Source organism: Ranitomeya imitator, chromosome 5, assembly GCF_032444005.1.
Source record: "Ranitomeya imitator isolate aRanImi1 chromosome 5, aRanImi1.pri, whole genome shotgun sequence".
Lineage (NCBI taxonomy): Eukaryota > Metazoa > Chordata > Amphibia > Anura > Dendrobatidae > Ranitomeya > Ranitomeya imitator.
In genome coordinates this window covers 687,429,413-687,454,852 of record NC_091286.1, presented here as the reverse complement: position 1 = coordinate 687,454,852, position 25,440 = coordinate 687,429,413, and the positions used below count along the sequence as shown (strand labels likewise).

At 44.8% G+C, this 25,440-nt stretch overlaps 1 protein-coding gene across 7 annotated transcripts in view; it reads right to left on the bottom strand.

The window, feature by feature from the left end:
* NCOA1 (nuclear receptor coactivator 1) overlaps window positions 1-25,440 on the bottom strand; it is a 391,964-nt gene that overhangs the window by 10,023 nt on the left and 356,501 nt on the right. For 6 of the 7 annotated variants that reach the window (XM_069728421.1, XM_069728418.1, XM_069728417.1 and 3 more), the window contains exons 12-13: window positions 24,584-24,751; window positions 22,447-22,567 (exon numbers count right to left, since the gene is read on the bottom strand). In XM_069728421.1, the coding sequence (XP_069584522.1) occupies window positions 22,447-22,567; window positions 24,584-24,751 (289 nt within the window). The remainder of the gene's footprint in view (window positions 1-22,446; window positions 22,568-24,583; window positions 24,752-25,440) is intronic. The other variant, XM_069728423.1, reaches the window with a different exon arrangement.

Genomic DNA, 25,440 nt, shown 5'->3' with positions numbered 1-25,440 from the left:
TAAACGTCAACGGATGTGTTGGTGATGACCACGAGAACTATAGCATTTCTTCTAAGCCTCCTGCCAAGAATCGTCCATAATCGGGGGGCAGTAGCATATGATTTTCTTAAAAGTTTATCATGGCATAAAGGTATCTAAAAAGTTCCCATTGGGTCTTGGCCATAACATGGCATTAGATTGACAACTGAAACCCCCCCTGGTGCCTGCACAATAGCCATAGACTTCGAGGGTTAACGCCGTTAATCTGGTGAAGCCCACTTTGTGTTCATCTTGTGTGTTGCGTAGGAACCATCATATGTAAAGAATTAGAAGAGGTCACCGCTGACCCAGGGGCCTTGGAGCTTCTACACAACTCCATCGACGCTCCATTCCTGAGTGTTTCCAATATATTAAATGCATCAGGTCCCCTCCGAATCGAAAAAAAAAAATCCCATAATTGCACCCAGGCTAATAAAGCCCTGCGACGTGCCAGGGAAACAGAAGGCAGCTTTGATAGCGAACCGGTAATGTTTATTCTTTTAGTGATAGATGAGTACCAGATGTGGCAGTATGAGCGCAGCTCCGAGGGGGAAGAGAGTCCCAGCCCAGTGTTGCCCGCAGCAGTTTTAACTCCTTCATAGCAGGGGCATAAAATGGGCAATGCAAAGGGACAAAGTAATGAAACCCTCCAAAATGAGCAACCTAGAAGACACGAGCAACCTAGAAGACCTCCTGTCTGTGAGCAAGAAGGTGATGGCTGTATGATGCCACTGACGGGACGCCGGCCCATCCTGAGTCCAAATCTTATACCATGGAGGTCTAATTCCTACTGACAGCTCTGGGGTACCACCGCTGTGCCCATCACCAGCTCGTGCTTGTGTTACAGCACTGATCAGACCTTCATAGTGTATCTAATCCAGTGCTGATCAGACACAAATAGAATCTAATCCATACGTACTGATCAGACCTTCATAGTGTATCTAATCCAGTGCTGATCAGACACAAATAGTATCTAATCCATACGTACTGATCAGACCTTCATAGTGTATCTAATCCAGTGCTGATCAGACACGAACAGTATCTAATCCATACGCACTGATCAGACCTTCATAGTGTATCTAATCCAGTGCTGATCAGACACGAACAGTATCTAATCCATACGTACTGATCAGACCTTCATAGTGTATCTAATCCAGTGCTGATCAGACACAAATAGAATCTAATCCATACGTACTGATCAGACCTTCATAGTGTATCTAATCCAGTGCTGATCACACACAAATAGTATCTAATCCATACGTACTGATCAGACCTTCATAGTGTATCTAATCCAGTGCTGATCAGACACGAACAGTATCTAATCCATACGCACTGATCAGACCTTCATAGTGTATCTAATCCAGTGCTGATCAGACACGAACAGTATCTAATCCATACGTACAGATCAGACCTTCATAGTGTATCTAATCCAGTGCTGATCAGACACGAACAGTATCTAATCCATACGCACTGATCAGACCTTCATAGTGTATCTAATCCAGTGCTGATCAGACACGAACAGTATCTAATCCATACGTACTGATCAGACCTTCATAGCGCATCTAATCCAGTGCTGATCAGACACGAATAGTATCTAATCCATACGCACTGATCAGACCTTCATAGTGTATCTAATCCAGTGCTGATCAGACACGAACAGTATCTAATCCATACGTACTGATCAGACCTTCATAGTGTATCTAATCCAGTGCTGATCAGACACGAATAGTATCTAATCCATACGTACAGATCAGACCTTCATAGTGTATCTAATCCAGTGCTGATCAGACACGAACAGTATCTAATCCATATGCACTCATCAGACCTTCATAGTGTATCTAATCCAGTGCTGATCAGACACGAACAGTATCTAATCCATACGTACTGATCAGACCTTCATAGTGTATCTAATCCAGTGCTGATCAGACACGAACAGTATCTAATCCATACGTACAGATCAGACCTTCATAGTGTATCCAATCCAGTGCTGATCAGACACAAATAGTATCTAATCCATACGCATTGATCAGACCTTCATAGTGTATCTAATCCAGTGCTGATCAGACACAAATAGTATCTAATCCATACGCACTGATCAGACCTTCATAGTGTATCCAATCCAGTGCTGATCAGACACGAACAGTATCTAATCCATACGTACTGATCAGACCTTCATAGTGTATCTAATCCAGTGCTGATCAGACACGAATAGTATCTAATCCATACGTACAGATCAGACCTTCATAGTGTATCTAATCCAGTGCTGATCAGACACGAACAGTATCTAATCCATACGTACTGATCAGACCTTCATAGTGTATCTAATCCAGTGCTGATCAGACACAAATAGTATCTAATCCATACCCACTGATAAGACCTTCATAGTGTATCTAATCCAGTGCTGATCAGACACAAATAGTATCTAATCCATACATACTGATCAGACCTTCATAGCGCATCTAATCCAGTGCTGATCAGACACAAATAGTATCTAATCCATACGCACTGATCAGACCTTCATAGTGTATCCAATCCAGTGCTGATCAGGCACAAATAGTATCTAATCCATACGCATTGATCAGACCTTCATAGTGTATCCAATCCAGTGCTGATCAGACACAAATAGTATCTAATCCATACGCACTGATCAGACCTTCATAGTGTATCCAATCCAGTGCTGATCAGACACGAACAGTATCTAATCCATACCCACTGATAAGACCTTCATAGTGTATCTAATCCAGTGCTGATCAGACACGAACAGTATCTAATCCATACGCATTGATCAGACCTTCATAGTGTATCTAATCCAGTGCTGATCAGACACAAATAGTATCTAATCCATACGCACTGATCAGACCTTCATAGTGTATCCAATCCAGTGCTGATCAGACACGAACAGTATCTAATCCATACCCACTGATAAGACCTTCATAGTGTATCTAATCCAGTGCTGATCAGACACGAACAGTAACTAATCCATACGTACTGATCAGACCTTCATAGTGTATCTAATCCAGTGCTGATCAGACACGAACAGTATCTAATCCATACGTACTGATCAGACCTTCATAGTGCATCTAATCCAGTGCTGATCAGACACAAACAGTATCTAATCCATACGTACTGATCATACCTTCATAGTGTATCTAATCCAGTGCTGATCAGACACGAACAGTATCTAATCCATACATACTGATCAGACCTTCATAGTGTATCTAATCCAGTGCTGATCAGACACGAACAGTATCTAATCCATACGTACTGATCAGACCTTCATAGTGCATCTAATCCAGTGCTGATCAGACACGAACAGTATCTAATCCATATGCACTCATCAGACCTTCATAGTGTATCTAATCCAGTGCTGATCAGACACGAACAGTATCTAATCCATACGTACTGATCAGACCTTCATAGTGCATCTAATCCAGTGCTGATCAGACACGAACAGTATCTAATCCATACGTACTGATCAGACCTTCATAGTGTATCTAATCCAGTGCTGATCAGACACGAACAGTATCTAATCCATACGTACTGATCAGACCTTCATAGTGTATCTAATCCAGTGCTGATCAGACACAAATAGTATCTAATCCATACGTACTGATCAGACCTTCATAGTGCATCTAATCCAGTGCTGATCAGACACGAACAGTATCTAATCCATACGTACTGATCAGACCTTCATAGTGTATCTAATCCAGTGCTGATCAGACACGAACAGTATCTAATCCATACGTACTGATCAGACCTTCATAGTGTATCTAATCCAGTGCTGATCAGACACGAACAGTATCTAATCCATACGTACTGTTCAGACTTTCATAGTGTATCTAATCCAGTGCTGATCAGACATGAACAGTATCTAATCCATACCCACTGATAAGACCTTCATAGTGTATCTAATCCAGTGCTGATCAGACACGAACAGTATCTAATCCATACGTACTGTTCAGACTTTCATAGTGTATCTAATCCAGTGCTGATCAGACACAAATAGTATCTAATCCATACGCACTGATCAGACCTTCATAGTGTATCCAATCCAGTGCTGATCAGACACGAACAGTATCTAATCCATACCCACTGATAAGACCTTCATAGTGTATCTAATCCAGTGCTGATCAGACACGAACAGTATCTAATCCATACGTACTGATCAGACCTTCATAGTGTATCTAATCCAGTGCTGATCAGACACGAACAGTATCTAATCCATACGTACTGATCAGACCTTCATAGTGCATCTAATCCAGTGCTGATCAGACACAAACAGTATCTAATCCATACGTACTGATCATACCTTCATAGTGTATCTAATCCAGTGCTGATCAGACACGAACAGTATCTAATCCATACATACTGATCAGACCTTCATAGTGTATCTAATCCAGTGCTGATCAGACACGAACAGTATCTAATCCATACGTACTGATCAGACCTTCATAGTGCATCTAATCCAGTGCTGATCAGACACGAACAGTATCTAATCCATATGCACTCATCAGACCTTCATAGTGTATCTAATCCAGTGCTGATCAGACACGAACAGTATCTAATCCATACGTACTGATCAGACCTTCATAGTGCATCTAATCCAGTGCTGATCAGACACGAACAGTATCTAATCCATACGTACTGATCAGACCTTCATAGTGTATCTAATCCAGTGCTGATCAGACACGAACAGTATCTAATCCATACGTACTGATCAGACCTTCATAGTGTATCTAATCCAGTGCTGATCAGACACAAATAGTATCTAATCCATACGTACTGATCAGACCTTCATAGTGTATCTAATCCAGTGCTGATCAGACACGAACAGTATCTAATCCATACGTACTGATCAGACCTTCATAGTGTATCTAATCCAGTGCTGATCAGACACGAACAGTATCTAATCCATACGTACTGATCAGACCTTCATAGTGTATCTAATCCAGTGCTGATCAGACACGAACAGTATCTAATCCATACGTACTGATCAGACCTTCATAGTGTATCTAATCCAGTGCTGATCAGACACGAACAGTATCTAATCCATACGTACTGTTCAGACTTTCATAGTGTATCTAATCCAGTGCTGATCAGACATGAACAGTATCTAATCCATACCCACTGATAAGACCTTCATAGTGTATCTAATCCAGTGCTGATCAGACACGAACAGTATCTAATCCATACGTACTGTTCAGACTTTCATAGTGTATCTAATCCAGTGCTGATCAGACACAAATAGTATCTAATCCATACGCACTGATCAGACTTTCATAGTGTATCTAATCCAGTGCTGATCAGACACGAACAGTATCTAATCCATACGTACTGATCAGACCTTCATAGTGTATCTAATCCAGTGCTGATCAGACACAAATAGTATCTAATCCATACGCACTGATCAGACTTTCATAGTGTATCTAATCCAGTGCTGATCAGACACGAACAGTATCTAATCCATACGTACTGATCAGACCTTCATAGTGCATCTAATCCAGTGCTGATCAGACACAAATAGTATCTAATCCATACGCATTGATCAGACCTTCATAGTGTATCTAATCCAGTGCTGATCAGACACGAACAGTATCTAATCCATACCCACTGATAAGACCTTCATAGTGTATCTAATCCAGTGCTGATCAGACACGAACAGTATCTAATCCATATGCACTGATCAGACCTTCATAGTGTATCTAATCCAGTGCTGATCAGACACAAATAGTATCTAATCCATACGCACTGATCAGACTTTCATAGTGTATCTAATCCAGTGCTGATCAGACACGAACAGTATCTAATCCATACGCACTGATCAGACTTTCATAGTGTATCTAATCCAGTGCTGATCAGACACGAACAGTATCTAATCCATATGCACTGATCAGACCTTCATAGTGTATCTAATCCAGTGCTGATCAGACACAAATAGTATCTAATCCATACGTACTGATCAGACCTTCATAGTGCATCTAATCCAGTGCTGATCAGACACGAACAGTATCTAATCCATATGCACTGATCAGACCTTCATAGTGTATCTAATCCAGTGCTGATCAGACACAAATAGTATCTAATCCATACGCACTGATCAGACTTTCATAGTGTATCTAATCCAGTGCTGATCAGACACGAACAGTATCTAATCCATACATACTGATCAGACCTTCATAGTGTATCTAATCCAGTGCTGATCAGACACGAACAGTATCTAATCCATACGTACTGATCAGACCTTCATAGTGTATCTAATCCAGTGCTGATCAGACACAAATAGTATCTAATCCATACCCACTGATAAGACCTTCATAGTGTATCTAATCCAGTGCTGATCAGACACAAATAGTATCTAATCCATACGTACTGATCAGACCTTCATAGTGTATCTAATCCAGTGCTGATCAGACACGAACAGTATCTAATCCATACGTACTGATCAGACCTTCATAGTGTATCTAATCCAGTGCTGATCAGACACAAATAGTATCTAATCCATACGTACTGATCAGACCTTCATAGTGTATCTAATCCAGTGCTGATCAGACACGAACAGTATCTAATCCATACGTACTGATCAGACCTTCATAGTGTATCTAATCCAGTGCTGATCAGACACGAACAGTATCTAATCCATACGTACTGATCAGACCTTCATAGTGTATCTAATCCAGTGCTGATCAGACACGAACAGTATCTAATCCATACCCACTGATAAGACCTTCATAGTGTATCTAATCCAGTGCTGATCAGACACGAACAGTATCTAATCCATATGCACTGATCAGACCTTCATAGTGTATCTAATCCAGTGCTGATCAGACACAAATAGTATCTAATCCATACGCACTGATCAGACTTTCATAGTGTATCTAATCCAGTGCTGATCAGACACGAACAGTATCTAATCCATACGTACTGATCAGACCTTCATAGTGCATCTAATCCAGTGCTGATCAGACACAAATAGTATCTAATCCATACGCATTGATCAGACCTTCATAGTGTATCTAATCCAGTGCTGATCAGACACGAACAGTATCTAATCCATACGTACTGATCAGACCTTCATAGTGCATCTAATCCAGTGCTGATCAGACACAAATAGTATCTAATCCATACGTACTGATCAGACCTTCATAGTGTATCTAATCCAGTGCTGATCAGACACGAACAGTATCTAATCCATACGTACTGATCAGACCTTCATAGTGTATCTAATCCAGTGCTGATCAGACACGAACAGTATCTAATCCATACGTACTGATCAGACCTTCATAGTGTATCTAATCCAGTGCTGATCAGACACAAATAGTATCTAATCCATACCCACTGATAAGACCTTCATAGTGTATCTAATCCAGTGCTGATCAGACACGAACAGTATCTAATCCATACGTACTGTTCAGACTTTCATAGTGTATCTAATCCAGTGCTGATCAGACACGAACAGTATCTAATCCATACGTACTGATCAGACCTTCATAGTGTATCTAATCCAGTGCTGATCAGACACGAACAGTATCTAATCCATACCCACTGATAAGACCTTCATAGTGTATCTAATCCAGTGCTGATCAGACACGAACAGTATCTAATCCATACGTACTGTTCAGACTTTCATAGTGTATCTAATCCAGTGTTGATCAGACACGAATAGTATCTAATCCATACGCACTGATCAGACCTTCATAGTGTATCTAATCCAGTGCTGATCAGACACAAATAGTATCTAATCCATACCCACTGATAAGACCTTCATAGTGTATCTAATCCAGTGCTGATCAGACACGAACAGTATCTAATCCATACGTACTGATCAGACTTTCATAGTGTATCTAATCCAGTGCTGATCAGACACGAACAGTATCTAATCCATACGCACTGATCAGACCTTCATAGTGTATCTAATCCAGTGCTGATCAGACACGAACAGTATCTAATCCATACGCATTGATCAGACCTTTATAGTGTATCTAATCCAGTGCTGATCAGACACGAACAGTATCTAATCCATATGCACTGATCAGACCTTCATAGTGTATCTAATCCAGTGCTGATCAGACACGAACAGTATCTAATCCATACGTACTGATCAGACCTTCATAGTGTATCTAATCCAGTGCTGATCAAACACAAATAGTATCTAATCCATACGTACTGATCAGACCTTCATAGTGTATCTAATCCAGTGCTGATCAGACACGAATAGCATCTAATCCATACGCACATATCAGTCTTTCATAGTGTATCTAATCCAGTGCTGATCAGACACAAATAGTATCTAATCCATACGCATTGATCAGACCTTCATAGTGTATCTAATCCAGTGCTGATCAGACACAAATAGTATCTAATCCATACGCATTGATCAGACCTTCATAGTGTATCTAATCCAGTGCGGATCAGACACGAATAGTATCTAATCCATATGCACTGATCAGACCTTCATAGCGTATCTAATCCAGTGCTGATCAGACAAAAATAGTATCTAATCCATACGCACTGATCAGACCTTCATAGTGTATCTAATCCAGTGCGGATCAGACAAAAATAGTATCTAATCCATACGCACTGATCAGACCTTCATAGTGTATCTAATCCAGTGCGGATCAGACACGAATAGTATCTAATCCATACGCATTGATCAGACCTTCATAGCGTATCTAATCCAGTGCTGATCAGACAAAAATAGTATCTAATCCATACGCATTGATCAGACCTTCATAGTGTATCTAATCCAGTGCTGATCAGACAAAAATAGTATCTAATCCATACGCATTGATCAGACCTTCGTAGTGTATCTAATCCAGTGTTGATCAGACACGAATAGTATCTAATCCATACGCACTGATCAGACCTTCATAGTGTATCTAATCCAGTGTTGATCAGACACGAATAGTATCTAATCCATACGCACTGATCAGACCTTCATAGTGTATCTAATCCAGTGCTGATCAGACACGAATAGTATCTAATCCATACGCACTGATCAGACCTTCATAGTGTATCTAATCCAGTGCTGATCAGACACGAATAGTATCTAATCCATACGCACTGATCAGACCGTCATAGTGTATCTAATCCAGTGCTGATCAGACACATACACCACTCAGACTTTAATAGTGGATCTAATTGATTGCTGATCAGACATTAATGTTGTATCTAATCAAGACATTTACAATATCTCATTCATATTCCATATATCAGACAATAACAGTGCATCTAATCCACCACCGATAAGACATTATTAATGTATCCAGTCCACCACAAATCAGATAATAATGCATCTGATCCATACACCACTGATCAGACATTCTTAGTGTATCTAATCAATACTCCACCAATCAGACATTAGTGTATTTGATCCATTTGTCACTGATCAGACATTATTAATCTTATCCACCACCAATCAGATATTATTAGTGTATCACCGATTAGGCATTACTAGTGTATCTAATCCACGACCGATCAGACATTACTAGTGTATCTAATCCACCAGAGATCAGTCATTACTAGTGTATCTAATGCACCACCAATCAGGCATTCCAAGTGTATCTAATCCACCACCAATCAGGCATTACTAGTGTATCTAATCCAACACCAGTGATCAGGCATTACCAGTGTATCTAATCCACCAGTGATCAGGCATTATTAGTGTATCTTATCCAACATTGATCAGACATTACTAGTGTACCTAATCCACCAGCGATCAGACATCACTAGTGTATCTAATCCACCAGCGATCAGACATTACTAGTGTATCTAATCCACCAGTGATCAGGCATTATTAGTGTATCTAATCCACCACCAATCAGGCATTACTAGTGTATCTAATCCACCACAAGTCAGGCATTACAAGTGTATCTAATCCACCACCGATCAAGCATTACTAGTGTATCTAATCCACCACCAATCAGGCATTACTAGTGTATCTAATCCACCACCGATCAGGCATTACTAGTGTATCTAATCCACCAGCGATCAGACATTACTAGTGTATCTAATCCACCACAGGTCAGGCATCACTAGTGTATTATCTAATCCACCATCGATCAGGCATTATGAGTGTATCTAATCCACCACCGATCAGGCATTACTAGTGTATGTAATCCAACTTCGATCAGGCATTACTAGTGTATCTAATCCACCACCTATCAGGCATTACTAGTGTATCTAATCCAACATCGATCAGACATTACTAGTGTATCTAATCCACCACCGATCAGGCACTACTAGTGTATCTAATCCACCGCCGATCAGTTACACTACTAGTTTAGCTAATCCACCACCGATCAGGCACTACTAGTGTATCTAATCCGACATAAATCAGACATTACTAGAGTATCTCATTCCTGAAGATGACCATGAAGGCACCTTCTAGTGCTGTCTGAGCAGTGATATGGCTGACCAGCTAGGACTGGTAACAGTGACATGTCCCCATGTATCCCGTGCTGTCTGAGCAGTGATATGAGTGACCAGCTAGGACTGGTAACAGTGACATGTCCCCATGTATCCAGTGCTGTCTGAGCAGTGATATGAGTGACCAGCTAGGACTGGTAACAGTGACATGTCCCCATGTATCCTGTGCTGTCTGAGCAGTGATATGACTGACCAGCTAGGACTGGTAACAGTGACATGTCCCCATGTATCCTGTACTGTCTGAGCAGTGATATGAGTGACCAGCTAGGACTGGTAACAGTGACATGTCCCCATGTATCCAGTGCTGTCTGAGCAGTGATATGACTGACCAGCTAGGACTGGTAACAGTGACATGTCCCCATGTATCCTGTACTGTCTGAGCAGTGATATGAGTGACCAGCTAGGACTGGTAACAGTGACATGTCCCCATGTATCCTGTACTGTCTGAGCAGTGATATGAGTGACCAGCTAGGACTGGTAACAGTGACATGTCCCCATGTATCCAGTGCTGTCTGAGCAGTGATATGACTGACCAGCTAGGACTGGTAACAGTGACATGTCCCCATGTATCCCGTGCTGTCTGAGCAGTGATATGAGTGACCAGCTAGGACTGGTAACAGTGACATGTCCCCATGTATCCTGTACTGTCTGAGCAGTGATATGAGTGACCAGCTAGGACTGGTAACAGTGACATGTCCCCATGTATCCTGTACTGTCTGAGCAGTGATATGACTGACCAGCTAGGACTGGTAACAGTGACATGTCCCCATGTATCCAGTGCTGTCTGAGCAGTGATATGACTGACCAGCTAGGACTGGTAACAGTGACATGTCCCCATGTATCCAGTGCTGTCTGAGCAGTGATATGACTGACCAGCTAGGACTGGTAACAGTGACATGTCCCCATGTATCCTGTACTGTCTGAGCAGTGATATGAGTGACCAGCTAGGACTGGTAACAGTGACATGTCCCCATGTATCCAGTGCTGTCTGAGCAGTGATATGACTGACCAGCTAGGACTGGTAACAGTGACATGTCCCCATGTATCCCGTGCTGTCTGAGCAGTGATATGAGTGACCAGCTAGGACTGGTAACAGTGACATGTCCCCATGTATCCTGTACTGTCTGAGCAGTGATATGAGTGACCAGCTAGGACTGGTAACAGTGACATGTCCCCATGTATCCTGTACTGTCTGAGCAGTGATATGACTGACCAGCTAGGACTGGTAACAGTGACATGCCCCCATGTATCCTGTGCTGTCTGAGCAGTGATATGACTGACCAGCTAGGACTGGTAACAGTGACATGTCCCCATGTATCCTGTGCTGTCTGAGCAGTGATATGACTGACCAGCTAGGACTGGTAACAGTGACATGTCCCCATGTATCCAGTGCTGTCTGAGCAGTGATATGACTGACCAGCTAGGACTGGTAACAGTGACATGTCCCCATGTATCCAGTGCTGTCTGAGCAGTGATATGACTGACCAGCTAGGACTGGTAACAGTGACATGCCCCCATGTATCCTGTACTGTCTGAGCAGTGATATGACTGACCAGCTAGGACTGGTAACAGTGACATGTCCCCATGTATCCCGTGCTGTCTGAGCAGTGATATGACTGACCAGCTAGGACTGGTAACAGTGACATGTCCCCATGTATCCTGTACTGTCTGAGCAGTGATATGACTGATCAGCTAGGACTGGTAACAGTGACATGCCCCCATGTATCCTGTGCTGTCTGAGCAGTGATATGACTGACCAGCTAGGACTGGTAACAGTGACATGTCCCCATGTATCCAGTGCTGTCTGAGCAGTGATATGACTGACCAGCTAGGACTGGTAACAGTGACATGTCCCCATGTATCCAGTGCTGTCTGAGCAGTGATATGACTGACCAGCTAGGACTGGTAACAGTGACATGCCCCCATGTATCCTGTACTGTCTGAGCAGTGATATGACTGACCAGCTAGGACTGGTAACAGTGACATGTCCCCATGTATCCCGTGCTGTCTGAGCAGTGATATGACTGACCAGCTAGGACTGGTAACAGTGACATGTCCCCATGTATCCAGTGCTGTCTGAGCAGTGATATGACTGACCAGCTAGGACTGGTAACAGTGACATGTCCCCATGTATCCAGTGCTGTCTGAGCAGTGATATGACTGACCAGCTAGGACTGGTAACAGTGACATGTCCCCATGTATCCTGTACTGTCTGAGCAGTGATATGACTGACCAGCTAGGACTGGTAACAGTGACATGTCCCCATGTATCCAGTGCTGTCTGAGCAGTGATATGACTGACCAGCTAGGACTGGTAACAGTGACATGTCCCCATGTATCCAGTGCTGTCTGAGCAGTGATATGACTGACCAGCTAGGACTGGTAACAGTGACATGCCCCCATGTATCCTGTACTGTCTGAGCAGTGATATGACTGACCAGCTAGGACTGGTAACAGTGACATGTCCCCATGTATCCCGTGCTGTCTGAGCAGTGATATGACTGACCAGCTAGGACTGGTAACAGTGACATGTCCCCATGTATCCTGTACTGTCTGAGCAGTGATATGACTGACCAGCTAGGACTGGTAACAGTGACATGTCCCCATGTATCCTGTGCTGTCTGAGCAGTGATATGACTGACCAGCTAGGACTGGTAACAGTGACATGTCCCCATGTATCCAGTGCTGTCTGAGCAGTGATATGACTGACCAGCTAGGACTGGTAACAGTGACATGTCCCCATGTATCCAGTGCTGTCTGAGCAGTGATATGACTGACCAGCTAGGACTGGTAACAGTGACATGCCCCCATGTATCCTGTACTGTCTGAGCAGTGATATGACTGACCAGCTAGGACTGGTAACAGTGACATGTCCCCATGTATCCCGTGCTGTCTGAGCAGTGATATGACTGACCAGCTAGGACTGGTAACAGTGACATGTCCCCATGTATCCTGTACTGTCTGAGCAGTGATATGACTGACCAGCTAGGACTGGTAACAGTGACATGTCCCCATGTATCATAGTAACATAGTAACATAGTAACATAGTTAGTAAGGCCGAAAAAAGACATTTGTCCATCCAGTTCAGCCTATATTCCATCATAATAAATCCCCAGATCTACGTCCTTCTACAGAACCTAATAATTGTATGATACAATATTGTTCTGCTCCAGGAAGACATCCAGGCCTCTCTTGAACCCCTCGACTGAGTTCGCCATCACCACCTCCTCAGGCAAGCAATTCCAGATTCTCACTGCCCTAACAGTAAAGAATCCTCTTCTATGTTGGTGGAAAAACCTTCTCTCCTCCAGACGCAAAGAATGCCCCCTTGTGCCCGTCACCTTCCTTGGTATAAACAGATCCTCAGCGAGATATTTGTATTGTCCCCTTATATACTTATACATGGTTATTAGATCGCCCCTCAGTCGTCTTTTTTCTAGACTAAATAATCCTAATTTCGCTAATCTATCTGGGTATTGTAGTTCTCCCATCCCCTTTATTAATTTTGTTGCCCTCCTTTGTACTCTCTCTAGTTCCATTATATCCTTCCTGAGCACCGGTGCCCAAAACTGGACACAGTACTCCATGTGCGGTCTAACTAGGGATTTGTACAGAGGCAGTATAATGCTCTCATCATGTGTATCTAGACCTCTTTTAATGCACCCCATGATCCTGTTTGCCTTGGCAGCTGCTGCCTGGCACTGGCTGCTCCAGGTAAGTTTATCATTAACTAGGATCCCCAAGTCCTTCTCCCTGTCAGATTTACCCAGTGGTTTCCCGTTCAGTGTGTAATGGTGATATTGATTCCTTCTTCCCATGTGTATAACCTTACATTTATCATTGTTAAACCTCATCTGCCACCTTTCAGCCCAAGTTTCCAACTTATCCAGATCCATCTGTAGCAGAATACTATCTTCTCTTGTATTAACTGCTTTACATAGTTTTGTATCATCTGCAAATATCGATATTTTACTGTGTAAACCTTCTACCAGATCATTAATGAATATGTTGAAGAGAACAGGTCCCAATACTGACCCCTGCGGTACCCCACTGGTCACAGCGACCCAGTTAGAGACTATACCATTTATAACCACCCTCTGCTTTCTATCACTAAGCCAGTTACTAACCCATTTACACACATTTTCCCCCAGGCCAAGCATTCTCATTTTGTGTACCAACCTCTTGTGCGGCACGGTATCAAACGCTTTGGAAAAATCGAGATATACCACGTCCAATGACTCACCGTGGTCCAGCCTATAGCTTACCTCTTCATAAAAACTGATTAGATTGGTTTGACAGGAGCGATTTCTCATAAACCCATGCTGATATGGAGTTAAACAGTTATTCTCATTGAGATAATCCAGAATAACATCCCTCAGAAACCCTTCAAATATTTTACCAACAATAGAGGTTAGACTTACTGGCCTATAATTTCCAGGTTCACTTTTAGAGCCCTTTTTGAATATTGGCACCACATTTGCTATGCGCCAGTCCTGCGGAACAGACCCTGTCGCTATAGAGTCACTAAAAATAAGAAATAATGGTTTATCTATTACATTACTTAGTTCTCTTAGTACTCGTGGGTGTATGCCATCCGGACCCGGAGATTTATCTATTTTAATCTTATTTAGCCGGTTTCGCACCTCTTCTTGGGTTAGATTGGTGACCCTTAATATAGGGTTTTCATTGTTTCTTGGGATTTCACCTAGCATTTCATTTTCCACCGTGAATACCGTGGAGAAGAAGGTGTTTAATATGTTAGCTTTTTCCTCGTCATCTACAACCATTCTTTCCTCACTATTTTTTAAGGGGCCTACATTTTCAGTTTTTATTCTTTTACTATTGATATAGTTGAAGAACAGTTTGGGATTAGTTTTACTCTCCTTAGCAATGTGCTTCTCTGTTTCCTTTTTGGCAGCTTTAATTAGTTTTTTAGATAAAGTATTTTTCTCCCTATAGTTTTTTAGAGCTTCAATGGTGCCATCCTGCTTTAGTAGTGCAAATGCTTTCTTTTTACTGTTAATTGCCTGTCTTACTTCTTTGTTTAGCCACATTGGGTTTTTCCTATTTCTAGTCCTTTTATTCCCACAAGGTATAAACCGCTTACACTGCCTATTTAGGATGTTCTTAAACATTTCCCATTTATTATCTGTATTCTTATTTCTGAGGATATTGTCCCAGTCTACCAGATTAAGGGCATCTCTAAGCTGTTCAAACTTTGCCTTCCTAAAGTTCAATGTTTTTGTGACTCCCTGACAAGTCCCCCTAGTGAAAGACAGGTGAAACTGCACAATATTGTGGTCGCTATTTCCTAAATGCCCGACCACCTGCAGATTTGTTATTCTGTCAGGTCTATTAGATAGTATTAGGTCTAAAAGTGCTGCTCCTCTGGTTGGATTCTGCACCAATTGTGAAAGATAATTTTTCTTGGTTATTAGCAGAAACCTGTTGCCTTTATGGGTTTCACAGGTCTCTGTTTCCCAGTTAATATCCGGGTAGTTAAAGTCCCCCATAACCAGGACCTCATTATGGGTTGCAGCTTCATCTATCTGCTTTAGAAGTAGACTTTCCATGCTTTCTGTTATATTTGGGGGTTTGTAACAGACCCCAATGAGAATTTTGTTACCATTTTTCCCTCCATGAATTTCAACCCATATGGACTCGACATCCTCATTCCCTTCGCTAATATCCTCCCTTAAAGTGGACTTTAGACAAGACTTTACATAGAGACAAACCCCTCCTCCTCTCCGATTTTTACAATCCTTTCTAAACAGACTGTAACCCTGTAAGTTAACTGCCCAGTCATAGCTTTCATCTAACCATGTCTCGGTTATTCCCACTATGTCAAAGTTACCTGTAGATATTTCTGCTTCTAGTTCTTCCATCTTGTTTGTCAGGCTTCTGGCGTTTGCGAGCATGCAGTTTAGAGGATTTTGTTTTGTTCCAATCTCCTCGCTGTGGATTGTTTTAGAAATGTTCTTACCTCCCTTCAGAGTATGTTTTCCTGGGTCGTCTTTGTTCGAGTCTAATGTTTTTCTTCCCGTCCCCTCTTCTTCTAGTTTAACGCCCTCCTGATGAGTGTAGCGAGTCTTCTGGCGAATGTGTGTTTCCCAGGTTTGTTGAGGTGTAGTCCGTCTCTGGTGAGGAGTCCATCATACCAGTAATTCACACCGTGGTCCAGGAATCCAAATCCTTGTTGTCTGCACCATCGTCTTAGCCAGTTGTTTGCATCAAGGATCCTGTTCCATCTCCTGGTGCCATGCCCGTCTACTGGAAGGATAGAAGAAAAAACTACCTGTGCATCCAGTTCCTTTACTTTCTTCCCCAACTCTTCAAAGTCCTTGCAGATTGTCGGTAGGTCCTTCCTTGCCGTGTCATTGGTGCCAACATGTATCAGAAGAAATGGGTGGACGTCCTTGGAGCTGAAGAGCTTTGGTATCCTATCGGTCACATCCTTGATCATCGCACCTGGAAGGCAGCATACTTCTCTTGCAGTTATGTCCGGTCTGCAGATGGCTGCTTCGGTGCCTCTCAGTAGTGAGTCTCCCACCACCACCACTCTTCGTTGCTTCTTGGCTGTACTTTTTGCTGTCACTTGTTGCTGTGTGCCCTTTTCTTTTTTGCTTGCTGGTATTGCTTCATTCTTAGGTGTGCCATCTTCATCCTCTACAAAGATTTGATATCGGTTCTTCAGTTGTGTGGTTGGTGATTTCTCCATGGTCTTCTTGCTTCTTTTGGTCACATGCTTCCACTCATCTGCTTTTGGAGGTTCTCTGACACTTTTTTCACCTTCTGTGACCAGTAGAGATGCTTCTGTTCTGTCTAGAAAGTCTTCATTCTCTTTGATGAGTTTCAAAGTTGCTATTCTTTCTTCCAGACCCCGCACCTTTTCTTCTAAAAGGGCCACTAGTCTACACTTCTGACAGGTGAAATTGGATTCTTCTTCTGGTCGATCTGTGAACATGTAGCACATGCTGCAGCTCACCATGTAGGTTGTCACATCTGCCATGTTGCTCCTAGATCCTGCTGACTTGCTGTGTGTTTTCCTTCTTGTGTAATCTACTCAGCCAAGCTCTCTTGCAATAATGTCCTACAGGCAAAAACTCTTCGCTTTTCCCAGAAGGCACCTGGAATATGCAAATTAGCCTCCTCAAGCTTGAATCCCTGGTTTGGTGATTCTTTCCAAGCAGCTGGTCCCGGCTGTACCCAACGATCTTCTAGCTTAGGGAGACTCTTCGCTTTTCCCAGAAGGCACCTGGAATATGCAAATTAGCCTCCTCAAGCTTGAATCCCTGGTTATCCTGTGCTGTCTGAGCAGTGATATGACTGACCAGCTAGGACTGGTAACAGTGACATGTCCCCATGTATCCTGTACTGTCTGAGCAGTGATATGACTGACCAGCTAGGACTGGTAACAGTGACATGTCCCCATGTATCCTGTGCTGTCTGAGCAGTGATATGAGTGACCAGCTAGGACTGGTAACAGTGACATGTCCCCATGTATCCTGTGCTGTCTGAGCAGTGATATGACTGACCAGCTAGGACTGGTAACAGTGACATGTCCCCATGTATCCTGTACTGTCTGAGCAGTGATATGAGTGACCAGCTAGGACTGGTAACAGTGACATGCCCCCATGTATCCTGTGCTGTCTGAGCAGTGATATGACTGACCAGCTAGGACTGGTAACAGTGACATGTCCCCATGTATCCAGTGCTGTCTGAGCAGTGATATTTAGCCATTGTTGCACTGTACTGCTATCCTACAAGTGACCACAAGGTGGCAGCGTGCCATCCTCACAGGCAAACAAGTCGATTACTGATGCAGGACGAGAAAAAAAATAAAAGTAAAGTATTCAAAGACTTCAGGACGATCCTATTATGCCCTGGGAGTTCAGGTGCCTTTGATTTCCTTCAAAAGCACCGAAGGGGAGCAAAGAGGGGATTATCGGTGCATACCCCCGGGGGGAGAGCATGTGATCCCATTGGTCGACCCTAAACTCTCTAGAAACTTCCCAGAACTTTTTTAAGGAGCAGAGACCCGAAGAATAACAGACGACTGTAAGCTTTCTATAAATAGCCAGGCAGCCGTGCAATGTTTTGTGCTCTGCGTCCTCAGAAGACCCCACCGATGAGGTAAAGGGTCCGGTAATGGCTGCACATAGGTCTCTATGTTCCTTCTGGGCACTTGTTATTATGATGGAGTGGCAGGCGGCGGAGACGTTATGGATGTGGCGGAGACGTTATGGACGGAGCGGAGGCGTTATGGACGCGGCAGAGGCGTTATGGGCGCGGCGGAGACGTTATGGGCGCGGCGGAGACGTTATGGGCGCGGCGGAGACGTTATGGAGTCGGCGGAGACGTTATGGACGCGGCGGAGACGTTATGGATGTGGCGGAGACGTTATGGACGGAGCGGAGGCGTTATGGACGCGGCAGAGACGTTATGGACGCGGCGGAGACGTTATGGACGCGGCGGAGACGTTATGGATGTGGCGGAGACGTTATGGACGGAGCGGAGACGTTATGGGCGCGGCGGAGACGTTATGGGCGCGGCGGAGACGTTATGGAGTCGGCGGAGACGTTATGGACGCGGCGGAGACGTTATGGATGTGGCGGAGACGTTATGGACGGAGCGGAGGCGTTATGGACGCGGCAGAGACGTTATGGACGCGGCGGAGACGTTATGGACGCGGCGGAGACGTTATGGATGTGGCGGAGACGTTATGGACGGAGCGGAGACGTTATGGACGCGGCGGAGACGTTATGGATGTGGCGGAGACGTTATGGACGGAGCGGAGGCGTTATGGACGCGGCAGAGACGTTATGGACGCGGCGGAGACGTTATGGGCGCGGCGGAGGCGTTATGGGCGCGGCGGAGACGTTATGGACGGAGCGGAGACATTATGGACGCGGCCGAGACGTTATGGACGGAGCGGAGACATTATGGATGCGGCGGAGACGTTATGGATGGAGCCGAGACGTTATGGACGCGGCGGAGGCGTTATGGACGCGGCGGAGACGTTATGGACGCGGCGGAGACAATATGGACGCGGCGGAGACGTTATGGACGCGGCGGAGACGTTATGGATGGAGCGGAGACGTTATGGACGCGGCGGAGACGTTATGGACGCGGCGGAGACGTTATGGACGGAGCGGAGGCGTTATGGACGGGGCGGAGACGTTATGGACGTGGCCGAGACGTTATGGATGTGGCCGAGACGTTATGGACGCGGCCGAGACGTTATGGACGCGGCGGAGACATTATGGATGTGGCCGGAGACGTTATGGACGCGGCCGAGACATTATGGAAGCGGCGGAGGCGTTATGGACGCGGCGGAGACATTATGGATGTGGCCGGAGACGTTATGGACGCCGGGGAGACGTTATGGATGCTGCAGAGACGTTATGGACGCTGCGGAGACGTTATGGACGTGGCCGAGACGTTATGGAAGCGGCGGAGGCGTTATGGACGTGGCGGAGACGTTATGGACGCCGGGGAGACGTTATGGATGCTGCAGAGACGTTATGGATGCTGCGGAGACGTTATGGACGTGGCCGAGACGTTATGGAAGCGGCGGAGACGATATGGACGTGGCGGAGACGTTATGGACGCCGGGGAGACGTTATGGATGCTGCAGAGACGTTATGGATGCTGCGGAGACGTTATGGACGTGGCGGAGACGTTATGGACGCTGCGGAGACGATATGGACGCCGGGGAGACGTTATGGACGCCGGGGAGACGTTATGGATGCTGCGGAGACGTTATGGACGCGGCAGAGACGTTATGGACGCGGCGGAGACGTTATGGACGCGGCGGAGACGTTATGGACGCGGCGGAGACGTTATGGACGCGGCGGAGACGTTATGGACGCGGCGGAGACGTTATGGACGCGGCGGAGGCGTTATGGACGCGGCGGAGACGTTATGGACGCGGCGGAGACGTTATGGACGCGGCCGAGACGTTATGGACGCGGCGGAGACATTATGGATGTGGCCGGAGACGTTATGGACGCGGCCGAGACATTATGGACGCAGCAGAGACGTTATGGACGTGGCCGAGACGTTATGGAAGCGGCGGAGGCGTTATGGACGCGGCGGAGACATTATGGATGTGGCCGGAGACGTTATGGACGCCGGGGAGACGTTATGGATGCTGCAGAGACGTTATGGACGCTGCGGAGACGTTATGGACGTGGCCGAGACGTTATGGAAGCGGCGGAGGCGTTATGGACGTGGCGGAGACGTTATGGACGCCGGGGAGACGTTATGGATGCTGCAGAGACGTTATGGATGCTGCGGAGACGTTATGGACGTGGCCGAGACGTTATGGAAGCGGCGGAGACGATATGGACGTGGCGGAGACGTTATGGACGCCGGGGAGACGTTATGGATGCTGCAGAGACGTTATGGATGCTGCGGAGACATTATGGACGTGGCGGAGACGTTATGGACGCTGCGGAGACGATATGGACGCCGGGGAGACGTTATGGATGCTGCGGAGACGTTATGGACGCGGCAGAGACGTTATGGACGCGGCGGAGACGTTATGGACGCGGCGGAGACGTTATGGACGCGGCGGAGACGTTATGGACGCGGCGGAGACGTTATGGACGCGGCGGAGACGTTATGGACGCGGCGGAGGCGTTATGGACGCGGCGGAGACGTTATGGACGCGGCGGAGACGTTATGGACGCGGCGGAGACGTTATGGACGCGGCGGAGACGTTATGGACGTGGCCGAGACGTTATGGACGTGGCCGGATGCTGCGCTTTCCAGTCTCCGCTTCGTTTTGTAAGTTTCCTTCTGCTGGATCTGTAAAGGACAACATATGTGAGGGGCCCAGCGAAGGGTTGGGACGGGCCTGAGCTATACTGCAGGCTGCGGACGGACACATAGTTTCCATACATTCCTCACGCCTCCTCAAATGCAAATGAATCCAATTTACATTTTTAATTTAAAGAGTAGCCGTCGTTTAACTCCCCCCCCCCCAATAAAGTAATAGTAGACATGAAAACTAGAAACTTTGTAATATACCGTATGTTATCAGAGAAATCTGCCTCTTTCTCCTAATTCTCGGGCGATATCTATCTGCAGTGAACACAGACTCACAGGTCCATGGAGGGGGAGGAGCTAACGGAACCCCGACATTCCGCCACAAGTTCAAACGACACAAGTTACATTTGAATTTAATCCGACAGTTGAAAATAATTTGCCCAGAACTGAGTCCGCCCCCATTAGGTGTGAAGTGTCCTGTAACGGAATAATTAAAGTGGGCATTTATTATTCCTTAGTGAGTGGGGGGTCCCCGCTTTCCTAAAGGGCTCAACTGTTCTGAGGAAATCTCTGGTTTCCTTTAAATCCATGGAGATCCATCCACGGTGATTAGGGCCAAAAAGGGATCTCGCTGCAGACCAACATGCCTTAGAAACGAGGGGTTGTTAAACACCTAGAAACCCCTTTAAGTTAATTCGTAAAGGGTAACACCTAGAAACCCCTTTAAAGTTAATTCCTAAAGGGTAACACCTAGAAACCCCTTTAAAGTTAATTCCTAAAGGGTAACACCTAGAAACCCCTTTAAAGTTAATTCCTAAAGGGTAACACCTAGAGACCCCTTTAAAGTTAATTCCTAAAGGGTAACACCTAGAGACCCCTTTAAAGTTAATTCCTAAATGGTAACACCTAGAGACCCCTTTAAGTTAATTCCTACAAGGTAACTCCACCTAACGTTAACGATAACTCCAGTCAATGAGAAAGATGGCTGTTAACGTTGGGGTAATGTATCGTTGACCTTCAATGATGGTGGGACGTCTTTTCCTATAAGATGCCCTAAATTTCGGGTTGGCGATCTAATGTGGGGTTCCGTTATTAAACTACAGTCATGTGATCACTATTTTAATTATTTCGCCCGACTTTATCAACCACAGGGAAGACTCAAAACTTAACAGCCATCTTCTAGACCTTCATCCACGTATCTGACAGCGTATGAATCAGTCACTATACTCACTCTTCCTGTGAGCTCGCAGTCACACGGTTCAGTAAAGTCAAGCCGTCCGACCATGTCATCTGGTCAGCGAGCCCCGACTGTCCGAACTGGTCCGCAATCCTCAAGTCCGAGTCCGGCAAACCTAAGCGAAAAAAAAAAACGTATAAAAGTTGGCTATGCATTTCATTTGGACTGATAAATACAGAATATTACTTGTTTTGATCATTTGACATGTAATGAGTGGATCCAGCCACTAGGTGGCATTACTTGCAAATTACGATACATGCGGTTGCTGTGATTGGCAGTTATCAGGTCAGTGTGAAACTTTTGGATATTAGATAACAAAAAAAGCAAAAAGTCATAAGAGAAATAAAAAGTTGAGAAAAAGTTCCATAGTTTGCATTAATTTGATTCCTACCCTTTAAATACCCCCCCGGAGGTGACATTATATAATAGTTATGCACTGTGCACAGAGAATTCATACATTGAACAACTTTAGTTCAGTTTCTTTCTACTACCACGCATTAGTCATCCTAGTACAATGGCAAACTATACGGCCGAGTCATTTTCGGGATTCAGAGGCCACAAATCTCAGCTGTCGATGTGGGGGGCGACTGAATCACCGGGTTTAGTCAACTTGATCAAAAAAAGATTAAGCCCACCAGGGACCGTTGAAGATCAACTCACCGTCTGCCACTAGGTGGCACCGTCTTACTCTAGGAGCAACGATATCGCACTAGGTGTTGCTCTAGGTGGCGCTATCTCTCACTTTCACTCACTGGCGCCATCTGGTGGTCTCACAGTTGGTGGCGTTTTCTTACTTTGCACCAGTTGATAATAATGTCAATGTTGCAGATTTCGGCTTTCAGCAGAATCATTCTCCCACAATTACTGAGTGCTGAATGTGGAAGGATTAAAGTTCGGTATTGTGTGACCTCTCTAGATTTTCTGTGTGTATTCTCTTCCTGTAATCCTCCATGTTGATGATGATGAACGAGTATGTCCCTGGTAACATAGTTAATTATGCCACAATGTCAGAGTGCGGCCGGATTCTGCTGAAAGCTGAAATCTGCAACAGTCATCTCCACTACGTCCTCTTCTGAGTTCTACCAACTTATGACGAGCGGACGATCCCCTCCTAGGTATGGTTATCTTGATGGGTGGATGTTTGGGGGAGGCCCATGCTTCGTGTTACCCGCGCACAAAAATACAACTCCTCTTCATTCGCGACCATAAATGTAGCCCTGTTGGAAGCTCTGACTTCCCTCCCTGGGGTGACAGATTGACGGTAACACACACATATGTACCTTAGTCACATATCCGATTTCTACCCAGCTCTTCATATGCAAGCCGTACTAAGAAAAACAGCTGGAGATGTCAGGCCGGGGGCCCCGCGTGGCCGGCTCTGTGTTCGGGCACTTAACATGCATATTATACAAGATATATCCTAATGAGAGGAGACTGTATTTACACACATCTGCCAGCACAATTCTCTGCAGACGATAATTGCGGATTTACAGGGACGCGAAAGAAGAATCAAGCCTAACAAAGTAGGGGTTAAACAATTCCGGGGGTCCACAAGGACCCCTGCTGAACGATAAATCTATTAGGAATCGTAAATTGTACTGAAAGTAAACAATGAAAGCAGAAAAGATGGAGGTATTGAAGCCTGGACTCGTCTCTAATGGGAACGTGGATGCACCGAGGAGCAAAGGTGGATACAACGTTTTTTTCCAGTTGATTAGTGGATAGGTTCTCATTAGGAACCCGACGAAAAATTACTACGATATGTGACGGTCCCTCAAATTATGAATTGTCAGAGTCTAACTGCCCAAGATAGAGCAATCTAGGCAACAGGTGAAGCACTGGAGAAGTCTTCGGTTGTGATGAGAAAACACGGACATACTATAGATCATTTAATAGAGATTGTTTTGAGAACCAAAGTTTGGAATTGGCTTGTCAAAGAAGACGAGGTATTAGGCAAAACCAACCATGGACCCCTATGGGGCAATTAAATAGCTAGCCCTTCTTATATTCCACAGCTCTGTACTGGAGGTTTAGATGACTAGTTCAAACATTCACAGCATTAAGCTTCTCCAATCCATGTACGGATACAAATCCACAAATACTGTGAGATTGGGACATTAGTGTTACATACCAGGATCTGTCTGAAATGTTGGCGCTCCGGGTAAAACTCCGCGGCCCTGCTCCGGCGTCAGTCCTGACCGCGGACTGGTGTCAGTAGGTGCGGGGAATGGATTCAGTTCCGGGTCTAAGGACTCGCAGAATCCAAAGGGAGACTGAGTCGGGTTGATGCCATTGAAATCTAAGGAGTAAGGAACATGCACGTGTGCGGTTAGGGTCATGCCATGTACATGCAGAATCCATGCAGCCATCTTACCATGCAATAATTGCAAAAATACTAGAACAGAAATGTTACCCCTTCCTGCAACATCCTCAGGCAAGCCATTACCACCTTAAAATCTTAAGAAAATGCTACTGCATTTTGATGCCCATTTTAGATCTAGTACGGCTTCTTAAATTCTTCCCGGTCTAAGACAATGAGTCATTTTGGTCACCGAAGTTATTATTTTCCTTAAATAGTGACAAATTCCACCACTTATCAACTCGAAACCACCCGACAAGCTGAGGTTAAAGATGTTGTGGGCTAAGAGTTTACACCACTGGTTGGATTATTGGAATCAAGAAGGTTGGTGAGGGGGCCGGGTTGGTTATGGGGCGAGGTAGGTCTAGAAGGAGAATGTGATTAATTGATGAAACTAATAATAAGGTGCATTGTTCTAGAGTCTCTGTGCTATTCTGACATGGATCTAGAACTTTGGTGGAATTATTCTGGGTCCTTGACTTGAGTGTGACATTATTAAAAGGACCTAATGTCAGTTCCACTGGAACTACGTGAACAGACTGCCCATGTTCTGAGGTCTACAGCTATGGTGTTGTTGTGTGGTTAGTCTAGACCTCTGATAACGTGTCATTTGTGCTAGATTACATAGC